We start from the raw sequence: 23,824 nt of genomic DNA, 5'->3' as shown, positions 1-23,824 counted from the left end.
CACTCAGTTCCTGGAGACTGCGGCCACTGTGGGCCACAGAGCCAGCCTCGCTCTCCGGGAGTTAGGTGAGGCAAGCAAGGTGACATGGAGCAGTACATGGTCTCTGTGCAGGGCTCCACCCCATCGCCATGAGAGAAATCAATAAAAGGATTCTATTTTGCCAAGCTGTATTATGAAGCTAAAGGAGATGATCTTGCTAAAAAAAAAAAAAAAAACACATATCTACATATATTAATGTGCAAGAAGGGACCCTAAAGCTCATAGATATTGGGGTCTTCTTTATGAAGTAAAAGAAAATACAGACAAAGCAGCTGAACATTACAAGCATTCAGTAGAATTAAACCCAACACAAAAAGACCTTGTGCTGAAGACTGCGGAATTGCTTTGTAAAAACGATGTTACTGATGGAAGAGCAAAATACAAGGTTGAAAGAGCAGCTAAACTTTTCCCAGGGAGTCCTGCAATTTAAAAGCTAAAGGAACAACTTTTAGATTGTAAAGATGAAGATGGATAAAATAAACTTTTTGACTTGATTCAGTCAGAACTTTATGCAAGACCTGATGATGATGTCCACGTGAATATCTGGCTAGTGGAGTATTATCGTTCAAATAAAAGATTAAAAGGATGCTGTGGTCCACTGACATGAGGCAAAGAGGAACATAGCTTTACATTCAAGATTAGAATGGAATTCATGTGTTGTACAGACCCTTTAGGGAAGGAATATCTGGAGTCTTTACAGTGCTTGGATTCTGATAAAAGTGACTGAGAGCAACCAAAAAATATTTCTAGCTTATGCTAACCTCATGCTACTTACACTTTCCACCAGAGATATACAAGAAAGTAGAGAACTCCTAGAAAGTTTGATAGTACTCTTCAGTCTATGAAATCTGTGGGTGGAAATAATGAACTGTCAGCTACTTTCCTAGAAATGAAAAGATATTTCTACATGTATACTGGTTCTCTGCTTTTGAAGTTGGGTCAGCATAGTGACATCCAGTGGCAAGCTCTCTCTGAGCTGGCTGCACTGTGCTATCTCATAGCATTTCAGGATCTTACTAAGTAGCACTGGCCTGGATGACCTAGAACTCTCTGTATAGACCAGGCTGGCCTTTAACTTACAGAAATCTACCTGCCCCTGCCTCCTCCCACATGCTCAGATTAAGGCATGCAACACCACGTCTAGCCTTACATTGACCTTTTATAAAATTGTTGATTACTGACACAATGTTAAAGTCTATTTGTTCAGTAGATGTGTTTAAGCTTATAAGGAATGTATTTGTTAGTGAAAATTAGTGATGTCATTTAGGCTTACTAATTTATGTGAGCATTAAATGGTTCTTTTTATTGAGATGCTCAATTAACTACAAATTTTTAGTAGAAATCTGAAAATTTATTAAAATTTTAAAATAAAGTTTTAAAAATTAAAAAAAAAATTGTACCACAATTCTAAACCTTTCCTTTTTCTGCCATTCTGAAAATTCCTAAAATACGGGCTAGAGAGACGGGTCTGCAGTTAGGAGCACTGATTGCTCTTGCAGAGGACCCGGGTTCGATTCCCAGCACCCACATGGCAGCTACAAACCTTCCTTAACTCCAGTTCCAGGGGAATCCGAAGCCCTCTTCTGACCTCCGTGGCAATGCACAACACGAGTGCACTGACACACATGCAGGCACTACACTCATACACATAAAATAAAAATAAAATATTTTTTAAAAGATTCCTAAAATACAACAGAAACACTATAAAAATAATGGATGCCACTTACTGGGCATATATGATAAGCCACACAGAAGATAAAGATTTTATTAAGTAATATCTTAGGATGAAGAATTGAGCCTTGAAATATCTAAATAAATTACCTAAGGGTGGAGAGACAGCTCAGTGGTTAAAAGGACTGGCTGCTCTTGCAGAGGACCTAGGTTCAGTTCCTAGCATCCACATGACAGTTAAGAACCTTCCATAACTCCAGTTCCAGGGATCCAACACCCCCTTCTGGCCTCCATGGACAACACATGTAGTGCCCTTATAGGCAAAACATTCATATACATACACTAAAAATAAATCAAAAAACTTTTTTTAAATCTCTAAAAAAAAAAAAAAAAGCTAGTTTTTAGTTGACTATAGATAGACTATACATTTCAAAAAGCTAAAGGAAGGATTTTGAAAGTTTTCACCATAGAGGAAATCATAGCACTAGGGTTATAGCTCAATGGCAGGATACTTGCCTAGGGTCCTACTCCAGCACTTGATTTATTAAATGCTATATAATGTATACACATATGTGTCAAAACATTAAATGGCCAAACTTGATGGTGCAAACCTGTAATTCCCAGCTTTCTGGAGACTGAAAGCAGGAGGATCAGGAGTTCAAGGTAACCATCAGCTATATATCTAGTCCCAGGCCAGCCTGGGTTACACAGCACCTTTCCTCAAAGAATTACATGACACTCCATTATGTACAATATTTATGTATCTATGTATCAGTTTTTAAAAAACATAAATTTCTTTGTATCGATTTAAAAAAAATAAACATAAACTTCAGTTCTAGGGGATCCAATGCCCTCTTCTGGCCTCTGTGGGCACGCATAAAGTGCACTTACACAAATGTAAGCAAACAATCATACACATAAACTTAAAAATATATACAGCTTAAAATAATAACAAACATAAAATGATGAGGATTTTAAAGTGGATAAACATGGTATCTTTTAAAAACTGTCTTCCTATACATTAACTTTTCCTATGAAAAAGAATCTCTTATCCCATTTCTACCACATACGTGTACATAAATATACATACACAAAAATAACATCTCACAATTCTCTCACCCTTCAAGGTCAGTCTTGGCTATATAACGAGTTGGGGCAAACTGAGGTTATAGGAGAACCCATCTCAAACAAGCAGCATTCTTTATTAGCAAGGAAAGTTGTTTAAATACACAAGTACAAGTGTGTGCTCTCTAAAGTCACTGCATGTACCCTCAGATCTACTGCCATATGGAGCATATTTCAACTGTGAAAGAAGTAGTCAATCTTACATTAACTATGCAATTAACATTCTATAACATTTCTTAAAGATAAACACATAATAACCCATCTCCCTCTAAAAAGAACTATCAATGGCCAGGCGTGGTGACACACGCCTTTAATCCCAGTACTCGGGAGGCAGAGGCAGGCGGATCTCTGTGAGTTCAAGGCCAGCCTGGTCTACATAGTGAATTCCAGGACAGCTGGGGCTACAGGGAGACCCTGTCTCAAAAAGGCCAAAAAAAAAAAAAAAAAAAAAAACTATCAATGAGATAGTCTAGAATTTAAAATAATCAGGAGAGTAAAAATTCCTACACAAGAGCCAACTGGCTACAGAAACAGTGGAATCCTCTTCTGTGCCCTGAATGCCAGAAGCAAAAAGTGTACCTGGTTTCTTTGTCTCTTCACTGCTGTGACAAAACACTCTGACCAATACCAACTTGGGGAGGAAAAGGTTTATTTATCCTACATCTACCGAGTCACAGTTCATCAAAGAGCCCAAGGTAGAAGGAACTCAGGGCAGGAACCTGGAGGCAGGAGCTGGAGCACAGGCCATGGAGGAACACTGCTCACTGGCTTGTTCCCCTGGCCCCTGCTCAGCCTGCTTTCTTATGCAACACAAGCCCACCTGCCTAGGGGTGGCACCACCCACAGTCGGCTGGGCCCTCCCACATCACTCATCAAGAATATGCCCCTCAGACATGGCCACAGGCCAGTCCAATAGAGGCAATTCCCAAATTGAGACCCTCAACCCAGGTATGTCAAGTTGACACTAAAGCTATCCAGCATACCTGGTGACCAAAAGAAGCATCCAGGTACACATTAAGGATTATCAAGAAACAGGAATCTCTTATGCATTAGTGAAGAATACACAAACACATTTTTTTTTCCTCCTAGCAAAGAGTTCAAAAGTAAGGCTCTTAAAATAATCTTCCTAAACTATTGGCAGCTGATCATTGCTGGGTGAGGAAGAGTCAGTCCTCTTTAAGGGAGCAATGCTAGAAAAGGCTGACCAGGTTCCAGTGGATGAACTCACACTGAGGGACATCTGGGGTCACAAATTTGACTCATTAGGCCTTAACATATATGATAAAAAAAAAAATGCATGAAATCTGGTGGTGGGGGCACTATGGGGGTGCAGATTAGGGGAGTCCAAATATGATTAAGATGTATTGTATGAAATGCACAAAAATTCAATAAAAATATATTAGAGAAAAAATAATCTTCCTAAGGACTATAAACTTTATCTTTTTATATCAGTCCCAGCATGGTTTGTCCTCCTACAAACTGGCAGTTTTAAAGACCACTAAATCGGGGCTAGAGAGATGGCTCAATGGTTAAGAGCCAGGCAAGAGCTCTTGCAGAGGACCCAGGTTCAGTTCCTAGACCCACATGGCAGCTAACAACCATCTATAACTCTAGTTCCAAGAAATCCAATGCCCCCTTCTGACCTCCACGGGCACTGCATGACACAGATACACTTATATACATGCAGGCAATACACTCATATACATAAAATAAAGACCACTAAATCATATGCATGAAGATAAATCAGTATTTATCTGATATACACTCATATGCATACAATAAAAATAATGTCCAGCTAAGGTGAGTTGTGTGCTACAACACACCCAAGTTTAACACACTCTATCATCCAGCTGTCCCCTTTTGTCCCTACACTCATTCATTTTTGTTGCTGTTTTTATTTTATATATGAGTGTATTGCCTGACATGCAATGCCTGCGGAGGTCAGAGGGGGCACTGGATACCCTGGAAGTGGAGTTACAGAGGGTTGTTAGCTGCCATGTGGGTGCTGGGAATCAAACCTGGGTCCTCTGCAAGAACAGCCAGTGCTCCTAACTGCTGAGCCATCTGTCCAGTCCCTCTTACTTACTTTTAAATTTCACAATGAAAGATCCTGACTTAAAAACTCTCATGCACAAAACAAAAGGGCTAGAGAGATGGCTCAGTGGTTAAGAGCACTTGCTGCTCTTATAGAGGATCCCAACACCTACATGACAGCTTATAACTGTCCATAACCCCAGTTCTAGGGGATCAGATATCCTCTTCTGGCCTCCTTGGGAACTAGGCATGCATGTGTGCCCATACATACATACAGGGAAAACACTCATACACATAAAATCATTTTTTAAGATATACAAAAAATTGTATAGTAGAGCAAAGTATTAATTTTTAAACCATAGCAATAGTTTACATTTTTAAAAGATTTATTTTTATTTACGTGTGTGTGTGTCTGTGTTCTGCCATGTGTGTGGGTGCCTGAAGAAGCCAGAAGATGGTGTCAGATTCCTTGGAGCTGGAGTTACAGTCAGTTGTAAGCCACCTGACAAAGGTACTGGGAACCAAACATAAAACATCTGGAAGAGCAATGTGCTGGTTTGAATGAAAATGTCCCTCATAGGCTCCAAGTGTTTGGACATTTTGTCCCCAGGTGATGGTGCTGTTTTGGGAGGTTTTAGAAGGTGTGGCTATCTTGGAGGAAGCACGTCACTGGGAGTGGGCTTAGAGAGTTCTTAAGCCTTGCCAGATCTCCAGTTGCCCTCTTGCTTCCTGTGTCTGCGTGATGATGTGAGAGTTTAGCTTCTGTTGCTCCTGCTCCAGCCACCTCCAGCCACCATGCCTCCCTGCCATGACGGACTGTAAATTCCCTGGAACTGTAAGCTCAAACTCTTCCTTATATAAATTGCTTGGGTCAGTGTTTCTATCACAGCAACAGAAAAGTGACTAATACAAGTAATAAGTATTCTTAACTGCTGAGCCATCTCTCCTATTACGTGACACTATAGAATTATTTAATAGTTTTTTGGGTTTTTTGTTTTTTGAGGGGTTTTTTTTTGGTATTTTTGAGACAGGGTCTCCCTGTAGCCCCAGCTGTGCTGGAACTCACTATGTAGACCAGGCTGGCCTTGAACTCACAGAGATCCGCCTGCCTCTGCCTCCCCAGTACTGGGATTAAAGGCATGCACCACCATGCCCGGCCTATTTGATAGTTTTAAACAGGAAAAAAAAAAAAGAAAAATTTCAAGTTACATGAATAGTCACTGAATATATTTGCTGTACTGAATATTAGAAAAGATGATTTTTGTTTTATTTTGTGGAGAGGGGTTTTATAACCTAAAACTTTATATATAGAATGTTTTTACTTATTATTTGAGAATTTTATGCATGTGTACACTTATTTTTATCATATCCATCTCCAACTCCTTCTCAATTTTCCAATTCCTACCCCCCAACTTCATGTCCTTTTTTTTTTTAACAATCTATTGAGACCAATCAGTGCTGCCCATAAGCACATGACTGAAAGGCCATCCACTAAAGCATGGGCAGTGCTATGCCCATCAGTGACCATACACCCTAGTTAATAATTTTAAAGATAAACATATCTTACTACAAAGATATTCAACATGAATTTAATTCAAACGCATGTGGCAAAACATCTACACATACATTGTAAGATTTATCTACCAAAACTAAGAGCTCAAAAGCCGGATATGGTGAGTGCAAGGACAGCCTGATCTTCGTACCACATCTAAGCCAGCCAGGGCTAAGGAAGAAAGGGAAGGAAGGAAAGAAAGGGAAGGGGAAAGGAAAAGGGAAGGGAAGGTAGGGGAAGGGACAGAAAAAAAGCTCAAGGATGGGGGAACAGAAGGAAGGGGAGGGAGGGAAAGAGGGATAATAAAAAGCACAAGGATGGGGGTAGGCCAGAAAGAAATACATCAAAATATATATTCTGATGGAATAGTTCAGTTAGTAAGCAAACAAGCACAAGTGCCTAAATTTAAACCCCAGAATCCATGTTTAGAAAAAGTCTCAAGCGGTGGCACATGCTTACAAGTCCAGTGCTGGGGAAGAAGAAAGTGGAGGATCCCTGGAGTTCACTGGTCAGTCAGTCTAGCCTACTTGGTAAGTTCCAGGCCAGTGGAAGACACTGTCTCAAAAACAGGTAGACAGCTCCTATGGAACAAGATCTAAGGTGTCTCTGCTCTCCACGTGCACATGTACCCACACATGTGTACCCAAACACATGAAAACACAAACACACAAATGTGTGTATGTATGTATGTATGTGTGTGTGTTTAATAAATGTAAAATGTTCTATTTATGCTTAATTTACTTGCTGGAAAAATACCAATTTCTAGGTTTTGTTCATATTTGTTTTGTTTTGTTTTAATGTATATGAGTGTATTGCCTGCATGTATGTGAGTGCACCCATGTCAGGCAGTGCCACGGAGGTCAGAAGAGGGCTTCAGATTCCCCTGGAACTGGAGTTAAGGACAGTTCATAGCCGCCATGTGGGTGCTGGGAATTGAACCAGGTCCTCTGCAAGAGCTGTCAGTGCTTTTAACCGCTGAGCCATCTCTCCAGCCCCTTGTTCATATATTTCTATGTTTTCTGAAGATGCTACATGTTATTTTTTAAACCAAGAAAGAAGGTAATTTTTAAATGTATTTTCAAGATCTACAAATTCAGCATTATTCTAAACCAAGTGACACGTGAAAACTGTGAGGACCTGAAAATACCATAAGTAAATAATATTCTAGAATAGCCCTCCAAAAAGTCTGCAGACACAAGTAACAAGATGAGACTCTGTGAAACAACTTCCTCCTAGTTCTCACTTCTCTACGGCCCCCTTCTGTAACCTAGTCTCCCCATACAGCCTTTTCTTCAGTCAGTACCTCCCATCAGCTAGCTACCTGCCAACTCTGAGTACGTCTCCCAAGCTTGGCTCATTCCAGTGCTCCAGCTGGAAGCACTGATGGTCTACCTGAAAATCACAAAAAAGCCTACAAGAGTCCAGGAAAACCATCACTAATTTTCCCCAAGCACTCTGTACAATCTCTATAGTGAGACATAACTACATCATCCATAATTTTTTTAATATTTTATTTTTATTTTTTTGTGTATGAGTGTGTTGCCTGCATGTACGTAAGTGCACCTATGTAGTGCCAATGCCCAGAGAGGGCAAAGAGGGCACTGGATTCCCCTGAAATTGGAGTTATGGATGATTGTTAGCTACCATATGGATGCTGGGAATTGGACCCAGGTTTCTGCAAGAGTAGTCACTAGTGCTCTTAACGGCTGAGCCATCTCTCTAGCTAGTCCCATCATTCACAATTTTTACTGGTCAGTAACTACTTTTTTGATGTGTATCGTTATCAATTAGCTTTGTCTGTTCTTGAACTTCATATAAATAAAATCATACAGAATATACTCTTCTGTCTGGCTTTTTCCTTTACTCTGTGAGACTTGCCCACAAAATTTAGCTAATTCAGAGACACAGGATTCATCCCAGACCTTCCCACTCTCTTCTCTCATTGCACTAGACATGAACTACCATGAATTCTACCACCTCAGGACCCATCAGTCTCAAGTCTTATGAGGACTCCAGTGACGCTCCTGGCCGATAAGTCCCACTGTACTTAATGAGAAGAATTTTTCTGAAATGTCAATCTGTCCCTCTTGTGCTCCCTACTTCCTTGTGTGACCTCATCAGCACCCCCACTCACTGCTTACCCCACCCTGCACTCCAACCTCCATGACTACAGATATGCCATTGTGTATCTCCATAAGCTGACACCCACTCAGTTCAGCTTCTGCGGGAGGACTCAGCCCTGTCTTCTCTTACTGCATGTAGTTATTACCGCTACTGGTTCCTCAAAACCCAATTAGAGCACTCTCCTATTTTTATATACAAAACTATATTCATAATATATTGAAAATCATACCCATAATATATCTAACAAAGAACTACAAATGAAATCTATACATCAGTAAGATAAAGATGTACACAGTAGGAAAAACACTTTATAAAGACTTTTTACTTTAAAAGTACCGAGGCTCATTTAATAAGACTATAAAATATGCCCATAATTAATAGAATAAGAAAACTGTGGCATATTTATTCAATGGAAGGCAATAAAAATGAATAATTAATGGTACTACTTTGTCCATGTAATATGGACAAGTCTCACAGACTGAGGGAAAAAAGTCAGACATAAGAGTATATTCTGTGTTTTATTTATGTGAAGTTCAACAGACAAAACTAAACTGATAACATATATCAAAAAAGTAGTTACTGGGGGCTGGAAAGATGGCTCAGCAGTTAAAAGCCCACACTGCTCTTGCAGAAGACCTGAGTTCAGTTCCCAACACCCATGTTGGGTGGCTCACAACCACCTGTAACTGCAGCTCCAGGGGATCTGACACCTCTGGCCTCCACGGACACCTGCACTTATATGCACATACCCACACAGATACATGCATATCACATTATTAAAAATAATAAAAATAAATCTTTTTTTAAGTAGTTACTGGCCAGTGAGATGGCTCAGGAGGTAAATGCCCTTACCACCAAGCTTGATAACCTCAGTTCAATCCCCAGGACCCACACAGAAGGATAAAAACCAACTCCCACAAGCTGTCTTTGACTTTCAAACACACGGCAACTTTTCTACCATGACCATATTTTACCATTTAAAACAAAAAGATATTAAAAGAATAATGTCTCTTTCTGAAATCTCCCATAATCAAGGTAAGCACCACTATATCTATTTTTTTCTTTTTATGTGTATGAATGTTTTGCCTGCACGTAGTATACCTGTGCATACAAATACCCACACAGGCAAGAAGAGGGTTTCAGATCCCCTTGGAACTGGAGATAGACAGCAGCCATGTAAGTGCTAGGAACCAAACCTGGGTCCTCTCCAAGAGCAACCATTGAGCCATCTCTCCAGTCTCGTCTGTACCTAAATTTTAAAGTGCTCATCACACTGCCTTGGAATGTTCTGTTTATAAGACAGTCTCTCTTGACGGTTAAAATTGGGTTTTATTTTCCTTAGTCTTTCTTACATCCAATATACTGCCTAACGCTACATTTGTTTCATATATATTTATTGTATTTAACTATATAGTTGATAAGCAAACATTTGTTGAACAAACAACTGTGTAACACAACAAGTTGTCACAAAAATTGATGATCATCCTCCATAAGAGGTCCAAAATTAGGGCTGGAGAGATGGCTCAGTGGTTAAGAACACTGGTTGTTCTTGCAGAAGACCCGGGTTCAAATCCCAGCACCCACATGGTACCTAACAACTGTCCGTAACTCCAGTTCCAGGAGATCCAATGGCCTCTTCTGTCCTCTAAGGGCACTGCATGACACGGGTGCACTTACCTACATGCAGGCAATATACTCATATACATAAAATAAATATTTTAAAAAAAAAAGAGGTCCGCCTGGCGTGGTGGCGCACAGCTTTAATCCCAGCACTCAGGAGGCAGAGGCAGGCGGATCTCTGTGAGTTCAAGGCCAGCCTGGTCTACACAGTGAGTTCCAGCACAGCTGGGGCTACAGGGAGACCCCATCTCAAAAAGACCCCCCCCCAAAAAAAAGACCTCCAAAATTATGGGCTCATGAGCAAGCTTATGTTTAATACTGTAGGAGAGTTCTGCGACTTACCCAGTAAGGACATAAACTTGAACCGGTACATTCCAGTATTACCTCATCTGACTTACCCAATGCCACCAGTTCCATGCCTATAATTTTCTACAGCAAACAGGACCCATATAAGAAACAGATAAGCAACAATAAAGTTAAAAAGGATGGTTAAAAAATTCTGTTCACAAATAGAAATGATAAGCCCAGAAGACACAGCAAGAATCCCATCATCACAGGTCATAGACATAATGCAGAGAAACAGGAAAGACAGAGGACATCACTAAAAGATATTCTATATTCATGGATTGAAGAGGCAATATTGTTAGTATATACATACTACCCAAAGTGAGTTAAGTTTCAGTACAAGCCCTATAAAAATAACAATGGCGTTCTTCAAAAACCTTAGAAAAACAATCTTAAAATTTGTTCAGAACTGCAAAAAAAATTCCAAACAGCCCAAGCCATTTTGAGTAAAGCCAAAGAGGAAGCATTACACTGACTTCAAAATTTTCTCCAATATATGGTACTGGCATAAAAGACACATAGGGCAGGTGAGATTAATGCCCTCCCACATGGCAACTAACAATTGTCCAGGAGATCCAACGCTCTCTTTTGACCTCCATGGGTACTGAATGGCATGGGTGCACTTATATACACACAGGCAATACACTCAGACACATAAAATTTTTAAATGTTTTTAAAAAATACAAAAAAAGAAACAGACATTTCTCAGAAGATACAGAGTCAACAGGTAGGTGAACAAATGTTCAATATCACTAATAATTGGGGAAATAGAAATCAAAACCACTTGACTAAGAATGACTTTTATCAAAGTTTGGAGGGATAAGAGGTAGAGCAAGTATCCAATATGCATACAGCCTGAGTTCAATCCCTAGCATCACAGTTAAGGGCTAGGGAAATGACCTTAACATGAGGACCTGAGTTCAGAGTCCCCAGCACTCATAAAAAGCTGGACATGGCACGGGTCTATAAACCCAGTATCAAGGGGGTTAAGAGAGGTGGACAGGTAGATCCTGGGGCACTTGTTGGTCAGTTTAGCTGAAAAGGTGAGCTCCAGGTTCAGGAAGAGAGCCTATCTGAAAAAAATAAGGTGAAGAAACAATTAGGGAAGATATCCCAATGTCAACCTCTGGCCTCCACGTGTCCCCATGGGCAAGCACATGTGTACACACACACACACACAAATTTAGGCTGAGCATGGTGGCACACACTTGTAATTCCACCACTTATGAAATAGAAGTGTAATCAAGTATTCAAGACCAGCTGGGGGTACATAAGCCCTTCAGAAAAAGAAAAAAAAAATAATAAATGCTGGCAAAGATGTGAAGAAAAAGGGAAACCCTGCACCCTGTGGGAATGTTAGTATAGGTACAGAAAACAGTTTGGAGAGTCCTCAAAATATGAGAATAAAACTACTTACTATATGATCCAGCAATTCCACCCCTGGGTATCATCTGACTTCCAGTGTTTACTGCAGCACTATTCATAACAGCCAAGAGAGAAACAACCTAGGCAAAAACAATCTTGGTAGCCGGGGCGGTATGGTAATTCCAGAGGGTGGGGGATAGAGGCAGGCAGATCTCTGTGAGATCTAGGCCAGCCTGGTCTACATAGTGAGTTCCAGGCTAGCCAGAACATAGTGAGACCCTACCTCAAAAAAAAACAAAGGTAAATTTAAGGTGAGCAGGATGGCTCAAAGGGTAAAATTGCTGTTTGGCCTGGAACTCAGAGCCTGTCTCTACTGGGATTAAAGGTGTGTAACACCACACCCAGCCCAATAATAATATTTTTAAAAAAGAAAAAAAAAAGTAAATCTGAGATTTGACAGATGGCTCAGTGCTTGTTGCCAACAACCTGTGTTCGATCCTTGGGAAACATGGTAGAAAGAGAAAACTGACTTCTGCAAGTTGTCCTCTGGCCTCCAGACAAGTGCCATGGTACACAAGCACCCACAAAAAAATCAATATAATAAGATTTAAAAGAAAAATATGTATCTAATAAAAATTTTTAAGGTAAATTTAAGGGCTGGGGAGACAATTCAGTTTGTAAAGTGCTTACTTTGCAAGCATGAGAACATGAGTTTGGTTCGCAATACCTACAGGTCAAAAAGCCAGGGGTGATAGTGTACTTTATAATCCTAGCACTGAGGATAAAGACAAGAGGATCCTGGGGCTCACCCAGTCCAGCTAGCCTACTGGGAAAGCTCCAGGCCACTGAGAGACCTTGTCTCAAAATCAAGGTAAATGGATCCTAAGGAACTACACCTGACATTGTCCTTTGGCCTCAGCATGCCCCCACGCCCACATGCACGCAGACAAACTAAATTTAATTTAAACTGAAAAGGGGAAAGGCACCAAAAGGCCAAGTTGCTGACTTTGTATAAACAAAACTCCTCCAGCATCTGTACTCCTAGATATTTATCCTATAGAAATGAACTTATAGTCACACAAAAACCTATGCACCAATGTCTAGCTGTTTTATTTGTAAAAGACAAAAACTGGGAACTACCCAAATGAATTAATAAGCCAAGCACTTCAAAGCTGGAAACAGGAAGATCAAGAATTCACAGCCAGGGCTGGAGAGATGGCTCAGCAGTTAAGAACAATGGCTGTTCTTGCAGAACACTGGGGTTCGAATCCCAGCACTCACATGGCCGCTAACAACTGTCTGTAACTCCAGTTCCAGGGGATCCTACAGCCTCTTCTGTCATCTGTGTGCATTACACAACATGGGAGAACTTACATACATGCAGGCAATAAACACATACACATAAAATAAAAATAAAAAATATGCTAAAAAAGAATTCAAGGCCACCCTCAGCTTTAGCAAGTTCAAGGTCAGCCTAGGCTATATGAGACCCTGTCTCAAAAGAACAGTGAATTAATAAGCTGCTTTTCCATAAAATTTTATAATTAACTCAAAAATAAAATGGGGGCTGGAGAGATAATTCAGCGGTTAAGAGAACTGGCTGTTCTTGCAAATGATCCAGGTTCAGTTCCCTGCACCCAAAAGGTGACTAACAACCATCCATAACTCCAGTTCCAGGGGATCTGATGCCCTCTTCTGACCCCCATGGACACTGCACAACACAGGTGCACTTACATGTATGAAAAACACTCATACACATAAAATATAAATAAACTAAAAAAAATAATAAAATAAAAGAGAGGCCAGGCCAGCACTCAGGAGGCAGAATCAGGTGGATCTCTGTGAGTTCAAGGCGAGCCTGGTCTACATAGTGATTTCCAGGCCAGATCTGGTGGGGATGGGGGGGAGAGGGGGAGGGAGGGAGAGAGGGAGAGGGAGAAGGAAGGGAGGGAGAGAGAAAAGGAGGGAGGGAGGGAGAGAGGAAAGGAGGGAGGGAGGGAGAGATACTACCACTGCTAACTAGTACAATGCTTCCTCTAGCCTGAACCCTTGAACCCTTGTTTTCATTCCCAACATCAAAAAAAAAAAAAAAAAAAAAAAAAAAGAGATGACTTGCTGGCAATATCATGAATAAACCTCAATGTCAGAAGACATACTGGTACTGTATAATTTTGGGTTTTTTAAATATTTTATTATTTTTATTTGATGTGTATGAGTGTATTGCCTGCATGTATGTGAGTGCACCGTGTCATGCAACGCCTCGGAGGTCAGAAGCAGGCTTCGGATTCCTCTGGAACTGGAGTTAAGGACGGTCCATAGCCGCCATGTGGGTGCTGGGAATTGAACCCAGGTCCTCTGCAAGAGCAGTCAGTGCTCTTAACCGCTAAGCCATCTCTCCAGCCCATAATTTTGTTTATATACATTCTCAAGTCTTAAAATGACCAGTGCTTGCTTACCAGGGACTGAGTTGAGAAGGGGGTGTAACTAATAAATAGTAACAAGAAGGAACTCTGCAATGATGAAATAGTTCTGCATTGCTGCTTATATTGAGCAGAATGTTACCACTATACAGCAGAAAGAATGCATGTAAAAACTAGTAAATCCAAGTGCTTTTCTGTCATTTGATTGCTTGTTTTGAAACAATGTGTCATTACGAAGCCTCAGCTGATCTCAAATACATCCTCATTCCTCAGCCTCCCAAAAAGGCTAGTCCAGCTCCAAAGTAGTTTTTGAGTTCAACATATTTTGTGGGACTGAAAAGATGGCTTGGGAGTTAAGAACATTGGCTGCTCTTGCAGAGGACCCAGGTTCCATTCCCAGCATGCACATGGCAGCTCACAAACACCCGTAACTCCAGTTCTAGGGGATCTGATGCTTTCTATGAACACCTTGAACACCAGGCACGTATGTAGTGCACATACACATACATGCAGGCAAAACACTTAAAACACATACATACACACATACATAATTTTGTACAGGCTGGGATGATAACTATGCAAGCACAAAAACCCAAGGATCCCCAGCACTCACATAAAGTCATGGATAGCAGCCCACAAGGTTTTGTGGAACAGGGTTGAATAAAGCGTACATAAGCAACTCTAGTATTTTTTTTAATATTTTATTATTTTTATGTATATGCATGTATTGCCTGCCTGTAGGTAAGTACACCTGTGTTATGCAATGTCTGCAGAGGACAGAAGCAGCTGTCAGAGCCCCTAAAACTGGAGTTATGGACAGTTGTTAGCTGCCATGTGGGTGCTGGGATTCAAACCCAGGTCTTCTATAAGAACAATCAGTGTTCTTAACCACTGAGCCATCTCTCCAACCCCCCCCCTTTTTTTAAATGCAACTCTAGTATTTTTTAAACTACTTCTGAGTCAAGGTATTTCAAATTAACAGTTTCAAATTTTAAAGTTTAAACACACATTTAGAGTCCCAAATCAGAAACAAACCAAATGCCCAGTAATAGGAAAATGGGGGGGGGAGAACCTCCATCAATATAATGGACTGCTACTTGGCAATATAAAAGAATGAAACGCTAATACATTCTTCTTAGAACATGAGATGAACCTTGAAAACACATTAAATGAAAGCAATCTAAGACAAAGTCATATACTGGCAATATAGTTATGGCTACAATATTTTGTGTGAAGAAACCACAAATCAGCATGAGTGAAGCCCTGGGTTCCATCTATAGCACCAAAATATTAGAAATAAAACACATGTGCAGTTTTTTGTTGAATTTTTTGGAGACGGGGGACCCTGTAGCCAGAGTTGGCCTATAACTTGGTATGTAGACCAAGCTGGCCTCTACCTCACAGAGATCTGCCTGTTTCTACCTGGGGATTAAAAGCATGTGCCATCACACCTGGCAACAACAACAAAAAAAGTTAGTAATCCTGGGTGTAAAAATAAGGTTTATTTTTGGTCTTTTTGAGACAGGGTCTCCCTATAGCCCAAGCTATCCTGGAACTCACTACGTAGACAAGGCTGGCCTTGAACTCACAGAGATCCGCCTGCCTCTGCCTCCCAAGTGCTGGGACTAGGGGCGTGCACCACCATGCCCAGGTAAAACCATGTTTTTTAAAAGCAGATCTCCCTTCTGACCAGAATGATCTCAAACTTCTGGGATCAAGAAATTCTCCTGCGTTGGCCTCCGCAAGTAGTTGAGTCTACAGAAGGGTACTATCACACCCAGTAATCTAAAAGATAAAAGTTTACAGTTTATAAGTTATGTCCCAATAAAAAAGCTATGTGGCTGGACATGTAGTCAGTAGTAGAGCATATGTCTAGCATTCATGACGCTCTGGGATTTCAGCCCAGCCCCCACCACCACCAGAAAAAAAAAAAAAAAAAAACACAGAGACCTTAAAAATACTTTACTATATGGGGCATGGTGGCACATGCCTTTAGCCCCAGCACTTGGGAAGCAGAGGCAAAGGCAGGTGGCTCTCTTTAAGTTCAACACCAACTTGGTCTACATAGTATATTTCAACTCAACTGGGGCTACAGTAAATGGTGTCTCAAAAAAAAAAAATTTATTCCGGCTACAGAGATGACTCCGAGGTTAAGACACCAGCTGGTCTTGCAGAGGACCCAGGTTTGGCTCCCAGCACCCACATGGTGGTTAACAACCATCCAAAGCTCTAGTACCAGAGAATCCAATCCACAGGCACTGCACGACACTGGTGCACTTACATACATGTAGACAAAACACACATACACAAAAAATATACTTTACCATAGGGTATTAGGGGGAAGGTTTGGAGAGATGGCTCAGTGATTAAGAGCACTGACTGCTCTTACAGATGACCCAAGTTTGGTTCCCAACATTCACATGGTAGCTAACAACCATCTGAAACTCCAGTTTCAGGGGATCCAATGCCCTCTTCCCTCTTCTGGCTTCTGTGGACACTGCATGCAAGTGGTACACCTACATAGATGTAGACAAACACTCATATGCATAAATTAATTTAGATTTAATAATTTAATTAAAATTTTAATATTTTACTTTAGGTATAGTGGTATATGCCTTTGATCCCAGCACCCAGGATACAGAAGCAGGTAGATCTCTGTGAGTTTGAGGCAGTGAGACACTGTCTCAAAAAAAGAAAATAAAAAATTATCTACAAGCCAGATACAATGGTGTAATACTAATTCCAGCAATCAGAAGGTGCAGGGAGGGCTTCAAGGTCAAAACTGACAACACAGTGAGTCTGAAGCCAGCCTAGATTACATAAAACCATCTCAAAAAAAAATTGCTTTTCCACTTTTTATTTTCTTTTCCTTTTTTGGACAGGGTCTCCCTGTAGTCCTACTTGGCCTGGGACTTGCTATGTAGACCAGGATAGCCTTGATCTTACAGATATCATCCACCTGCCTCTACCTTACAAGTGCTGCAATTAAAGGCATGTGCCACCATGCCTGACCTTAAGAAACATTTTTTTTAATTACCTACATATACAAATGCCCTAAGGCAAAAATCTATCCTCAACTATGAAGATACAGCTAATTCAGAAAATTTATGATTGACTGGAATGTGATGGGTACACACACCTGTCAGGCTGAGGCAGAAGAATTGTGAGTTCAAAAGCAGACTGAGCTATATATTGAGTAAATAAATTTCACGACTGAACAACAGCATAATAATTCCCTGCTGCCTGTACTCTCAAAGCAGTAAAATGATAAGCAAAGTACACTCACTGGAACAACCTAAAAAGATTGAAGTTTGACTCAATTAAGGATATAATATTCCTGACCATGGCACAGTGGTCCAGACATGCAATGCAGTCTGGAGGCAGAGGCAGGAGGACCTCAATTCTGAGACCAGTCTGGACTATATTAAACAAACACACACACACACACACACACACACACACACACGGAGAGAGAGAGAGAGAGAGAGAGAGAGAGAGAGAGAGAGAGAGAGTGAGTCGCATCTAGGAAACAGTTCAATCCATAAATGTTTACAGAACTAAATGAGCCAAAACTGATGAAAACCAAGTTTGCATGTAACAATAATGGCAAAAGTAGAACACACTACATTAAGTTAAGCCTACACAGTCATATCACTAAAGTTTGGCAGTCACTACTATAGTTTATAAAATTAGACCTAGAAATTCTTTTCCTCATCTTGAGACTTAAGCAAAAACTAGGCATTGGGACACCTGAATGTTGATCCAACCAAGCTATGTGACTTTAGCCTGTCAGAGCTGTCTGTAAAATGAGGAAGACCTCAAGACCACCACCCTCAAGTCCCTTCTCTCCAGTGTCATACCTTGGACTTGGAGCCAAGTTGCCAATAGTACATTTCTCATATACTATTATCACAGGCCAGCTCTCTTTCCATTCCTACCTCCATCCCCACAATCAGCCAATGGGCTTAAAAAAAGGAAGGACACCCTGTCCTTCCCAGAAATAAGCCTCCAATGATCTACACAGCCCTACATGTTTGATACCTGCCTCATCTCCATCTCTGTATGACTCAGTCACACTGACCTTTGGGTTCCTCAGACAGCCCAGCCTTCTCCCTCCCCTCCACCTTCTAGTTTGTGCCCAAATGTCACCTCCTCAGAGTTGAGATAGATTCTGGTTCCAGTTGAGCAGGGTATTTACTGTGCCACCATTCCTCCATCTGTAAAATGGTAACAGCAGCACCTACTTCACAGGAAGCACTGTATATAAATGCATGTGAGCAATGACTGGCACAGGAAACATGTCATCTACCATTAGTATCACTTAAGCTGCCCATGCTTTCTCCCTTAGCACTATCTGATTTCTTCTTGGCTCTCTCCAAACTTCCACAGAATTTAAGTTTCATAAAATACACTGTCTCACTCAAAGCTCTCCCACTATCTTCAAAGGCCTTACAAATACATGTTGAATACATGAATAATTATAGCCAGTAATTATTTTAAATAATGTCTTGATTCGAAAGAATTAAGCAAAATACTAGTATTGCCTCAGTTATTTTTTGAGCTGGGCTCTTCTTAATAACCATTTGCACACCAATCCAATTCATTTCATCATTAACTGTTTTATCCCTTCAACTACTCCACAGAGTTATCCTAAAAAGTAGGGTTATGCTTTCTCAACTCCATAATGAACTCCATGGAACTGAGAGGTATGATTAGACCCAAACACTCCCCTAAATTTCATAGGTTCAACAAAGGAAATCTCAAATTTAAAGTTCTGATGAGCCTGAAAATATAGCACTAATTCTTAAAAAGCATTTTAAACTATCAGAAGCCCATTGAATTTTGATATTTTAGCAGTTCTGGTTGCCTGACAACCAGAACTCGATCCCTAGGTCGCACATGGAAGGCCAGATGATTCCTGAAGATTTTTAAAGCCTCCACACAAGCTGTGGCGTCGGGGCACCCAAACACACGCAAACAAAAGGTAATAATAAAAAGAAAAAAAATTAAAGCAAGTTCATATCTAATTTTTACCTTCCAGTTCTTCCAAATCCTTTACCTGGTTAAGAATGGATTTTTAGATAGATACATCTTATGAAGTTCTACTAATACTTTCAAGTTGTTGTTCAATTTTAAATGAGGACAATCCAGTCGTGACTGTTTCACACGAGCAATGACTACCAGTCTTCCTGGATGTCACCAATATAAGGGAACTTCGCTAGGCAGTGACAAAAGCCAAAAAGAACGAAAAGAAAAAAAAACCTAAGCGAGCGGGGGAGGAGGGTCCCCATCCCCCATCCGCAAAGGAAAGAGACGGACAAATGTTTCACGATTTTATTAAAGGCGGTTCTGAACTGTCGTTGTCCATAGCACGAAAGGTATCACACCGATTCTTGAGCAAAAGAACGAAGAAGCCAATCAGAGCAAAGACGTATACAACTGGTGGCAAAGGCCGAGAGAAGGAGGAAAAAGGAACACGCGGCGGCGCTGTGCCGCCTCGGAGCAGCTCTCCAGGAAAAGCTTCTCCGGCAGCGGCCGCCGCACTGGGCTGCACCGCCAGGCTGGAAGTAGCTGGCGCTGGCACACTTTAAATATCACAAGCCGACCGCCCAGGTCCCGGGCACAAGGCGCAGCCTGCGCACACGCCCACCGCAGTCAGAGACCCCGCGCAGCCACGGCCCCCAAGTAACGCTCGACCCAAACAGAAAGTTTTGAATGAAAAGCCTGAGCGCAGAAACGCGCGGGTCCGGGAGTTGAACTAAAGCCAGGAACACACCCGAGACCGAACCACTGGACCTGCAACTGGGTACGAGTCAGGACCGACTCGGCGGCGCACCGGCTCTCGCAGCCCAGGTGCGAGTGGGGAGCCTGCACCCGGCAGGGCAGGACGGAGCAGGGGCAGGGGCGCCGGGCAGGAGCGCGCAAGCAGCCGCTCACAGGCCTCCGGGCCGGGTCTCCACCCCGGAACCCGCGGCCGCGCGCCCCTCCCCCATTTCCCCCCTCCCCCGCCCGGGGCGCGCACAGCCGACACCGCGTCCCGGGAGACCCGGGGTTGAGAGACCGGGAGACTCGCCTGCTCGGCCCCGGAGGGGTGGGCGGGGCCGGGGTCGGGGCCAAGCGCCGCGCGGACTCACTTTTTCGAATGTTTCTCTCTTTTCGGCCTCCGCTTTCGGGCCTGAATGGCCAGCACTGAGGAGAGAGGAGACACACATTAACGGTCGGGCGGGCCGGCTTGCGCACCGCGAGGCGGGGCCCGGGGCGGCCGCGCGCCGCTCACCTTTCCTGGAGCTCATTCCGACGCGGCGGAAGCGGGGCGGGGGGCTTGGCGGCGGAGGCGGCGGCGACGCTACAGCCCGGGAGCTGGGATGCAGCCTCTGCTCGCTTGGCCGGCTGAGGAGGTGGGAACCGCGCCTGCGCCGCCGCGGCCACCTCCCCAGCGGGGGCCAATGGGACCCGCCCCCGCGGCCCCGCCCCGCCCCCTCCCCCCCTGCGGGCGGGGGTCGAGACCCCGGACCCCACAGCGCCCTACACCGCGCAGCTCCCGCGGGCCCGCCCACCTGTGCAGAGCCTCGGCTGCCGGCTGGTGTGTGCCGCCTGCGGGTGTGTGCCTACGGCCTCGGGAGCGCCACAGCCTCCGTCTCCTGCATGCGCCCTGCAGATGGCCCAGACTGTACGCCTCCGGACACCCGCCTGCGGGAGTGACCCTCCCTCCCCCAGCCACGGCCTCCGCTCCGCACCCCGGCCGGTCGCGCAGCCAGCCTTTCCATGCGTCCTTCCTTGGCCCGCGCCCTCGCGGGTCTCACACCACCTCTCTTCCCGCGGCCTCTTCTCTCCTTTTGCTCTTCTACATCCTTGCATCCCCATGAGCGCCACTTCCCGTGCTCCCGCAGGCGTGGAAAGGGCGCAAGACCAAAGCCGGGAAACCTGGGTCCTTGAGTGGCTGTGTGACCTTGGAGACGTGATTTCCTCTCTCCCCTTTACCTACTCCCACAGGACTGCTTGAGGTTAATGAAGGAAAAGATTAACATTGCATTGAAAGGAAGCTTTTGCACGCGAAGCCCAGATTTCTAAATATCATGAGAATTTAAACGATCATGCCAAGCAGTTATTTTTCTTCGTCCTACAATGGGGAAACAGCCCTAAACAGGTTCGACGAGCCAGGGTCCCTATTCAGACCTGGCTGGTTCCTCTTCTCACCCTTATCAGACTACCAAAGAATCAAGCTGAATGACACATAGTTAATAACCACAGTGTTCGCTTGTCTCTGAATGACTACAGTAACTTTGAAAGATACGTGTTCTGAACATTCAGTTCCTCCTTGGTTACAACTGTATCCTTAACTCATAAAGTGGCTAATCATACTCTAAAGATGATAAACTCAAGAAAGACTGCTTAGACTTTGAAGAGATTTTTACTTTCTCGATTTTTTTTTATTTTCAAAAATATCAAACCTACAGAAAGGATGCCAGAAAAATACAGTGAACGGCACTATTAACTCACATTCACTAGTTTTTAACGTTTCTCCAGTCACTCTGTGTGTACATGGTTTATTTTGCTGAATCATTCAATTCTTCGCAGACACTATTACCCTTGATCCCTAAGCAGTTCAATCCATAGCTACTAGAAATAAAGGTATTTTCCTACTAATCTAAATGTTATCACTCAAAATCTAATACTATTCATTGTATTTGGCAAGCCATATTCCCATTTCCAAAATATCCGGATAAAACCCCTCTGCTGACTTTTTTTTTTTCCAATCTCAGCTGCTTCCTCATTGCAGTCAGTGCCCCTGTCTTTTTAAGTGCATTTAGAGTAATTGTTTGTTTGCTTTTTTGTTTGTTTGTTTGTTTGTTTTTGTCTTTTTGAAGCAGGGTCTCCCTGTAGCCCCAGCTGTCCTGGAACTCACTATGTAGACCAGGCTGGCCTTGAACTCACAGAGATCCGCCTGCCTCTGCCTCCCAAGTGCTGGGACTACAGGTGTGCACCACCACACCCAGCTTTATTTGCTTTGTTTTTAAGACTTCTTTTTCTTTACTGTTTCACATTGTAGCCCAGGCTAGCTTCAAATTTGCAGCAATCCTCCTGCCTGAGTTTCTCAAGCCCTAGAATTTCAGGCATGAACCACCAAACCTGGCAACATTAACTGTTTTCAAAGAATCTGGTTCTCTTTTGCAGAATGTTCCTCAATTTGTATTTTGTTTTCCCAGTATTGCATTCAAGTTAAATAATTTCTCAAGTACCCTACATTAATGGTGTGTGTCCATCTCAGTGCATGAAGATATATGTCAGTTTATTCTGTTATTGATGATGTTACATTCAATCATTTTTCTATGGAAAGGATACTTTCCACCTTTGTATTCAAAAAGTAGTCTTTTAAAATATTTTGTTTATTATTTTTATTTTATGTGTATGAATTCATTGTTTGCATATATGTAAGTGCACCCATGTCATGCAATGCCCTTGGAGGTCAGAAGAGGATGTTGGATCCCCTGGAACTGGAGTTAAGACAGTCATTAGTGCCATGTGAGTGCTGGGAATCGAACCCAGGTCCTCTGCAAGAGCAACCAGTGCTCTTAACCACTGACCCATCTTTCCATCCCTTAAAAAGTAGTCTTACCCTGGTGTGGTGTCTCATGCCTGTAGTCCCAGCACTTGGGAGGCAGAGGCAAGTGGATCTCCATGAGTTCAAGGTTAGCCTGATCTACATAGCAAGTTCTGGATCAGTCAGGGCTACATAGTGAGACCCTGTCTCAAAACAAAACAGAACAAAACAAAACAAACAAAACCCCCAAAGTTCTGTTGTCTAAATCGCTCTACCCAAATATAGAAAGCCAAGGCTGTGATATTCCATCATTGACAACTTATAGTCAGGAGCAAGTCAAATCTAATACATTGTGTTAAAAGGTTTGAGATTAATATTAACAGATCAAATATAATACAACAACAAATGGGACTTAATAGCTTTTGAACCTAGGGCATCGCATCGTGGGCATTCAATAAAATTTATTGAGTGCCTAAAGTACAGGCATGGTGGCACATGCCTTTAATCCCAACACTCAGGAGGCAGAGGCAGATGGATCTCTGTGAGTTCAAGCCCAGCCTGGTCTACATAGGGAGATCCAGGCCAGTTGAGGCTACAGGGAAACCTTGTCTCAAAAAGATCAAATAAATAATTAATAAATAAATAAATAAATAAAAATAAAAGTCTAGGGACTGGAGTGATGACTCATCAGTTAAGAGCAGTGGATGTTCTTGCAGAGGACCCAGGTTCGAATCCCAACATACACAAGGTGGCTAACAACCATCCATAACTCCAGTTCTAGGGGATCCAACACACTCTTCTGATCTCTACAGGCATTGCAGGACTCAGATGCACTTACATACATGCAGGCAATATACTCATACACATAAATTAAAATACAAATGATAAAATATTTTTTAAATAGTCATTTTTAAAGGGGCAAAGTGTTAAAAGACTTGAATAGACATTTCTCCAAAAACAGTACTAACAAGTATATAATAAGATGCT

At 42.4% G+C, this 23,824-nt stretch overlaps 1 protein-coding gene across 9 annotated transcripts in view; it reads right to left on the bottom strand.

Annotated features, from left to right (window-relative positions):
- Window positions 1-21,174, bottom strand: part of Srpk2 (SRSF protein kinase 2) — a 239,211-nt gene extending 218,037 nt beyond the window's left edge. For 3 of the 9 annotated variants that reach the window (XM_017797549.2, XM_008830746.3, XM_029562342.1), the window contains exons 1-2: window positions 21,033-21,174; window positions 20,430-20,484 (exon numbers count right to left, since the gene is read on the bottom strand). In XM_017797549.2, coding sequence (XP_017653038.1) covers window positions 20,430-20,484; window positions 21,033-21,159 — 182 coding nt within the window. In that variant the 5' untranslated portion in view covers window positions 21,160-21,174. Of the gene's footprint in view, window positions 1-20,429; window positions 20,485-20,572; window positions 20,718-21,032 lie in introns of those variants that run through there. The other 6 variants (XM_017797550.2, XM_029562343.1, XM_029562344.1 and 3 more) reach the window with 4 other exon arrangements.
- Window positions 21,175-23,824: the final 2,650 nt, after the last annotated feature.

This window comes from Nannospalax galili, unplaced genomic scaffold, assembly GCF_000622305.1.
Source record: "Nannospalax galili isolate Female #2095 unplaced genomic scaffold, S.galili_v1.0 scaffold312, whole genome shotgun sequence".
NCBI lineage: Eukaryota > Metazoa > Chordata > Mammalia > Rodentia > Spalacidae > Nannospalax > Nannospalax galili.
The sequence above is the reverse complement of the archived record's forward strand: the minus strand, read 5'-3'. Positions and strand labels throughout refer to the sequence as shown.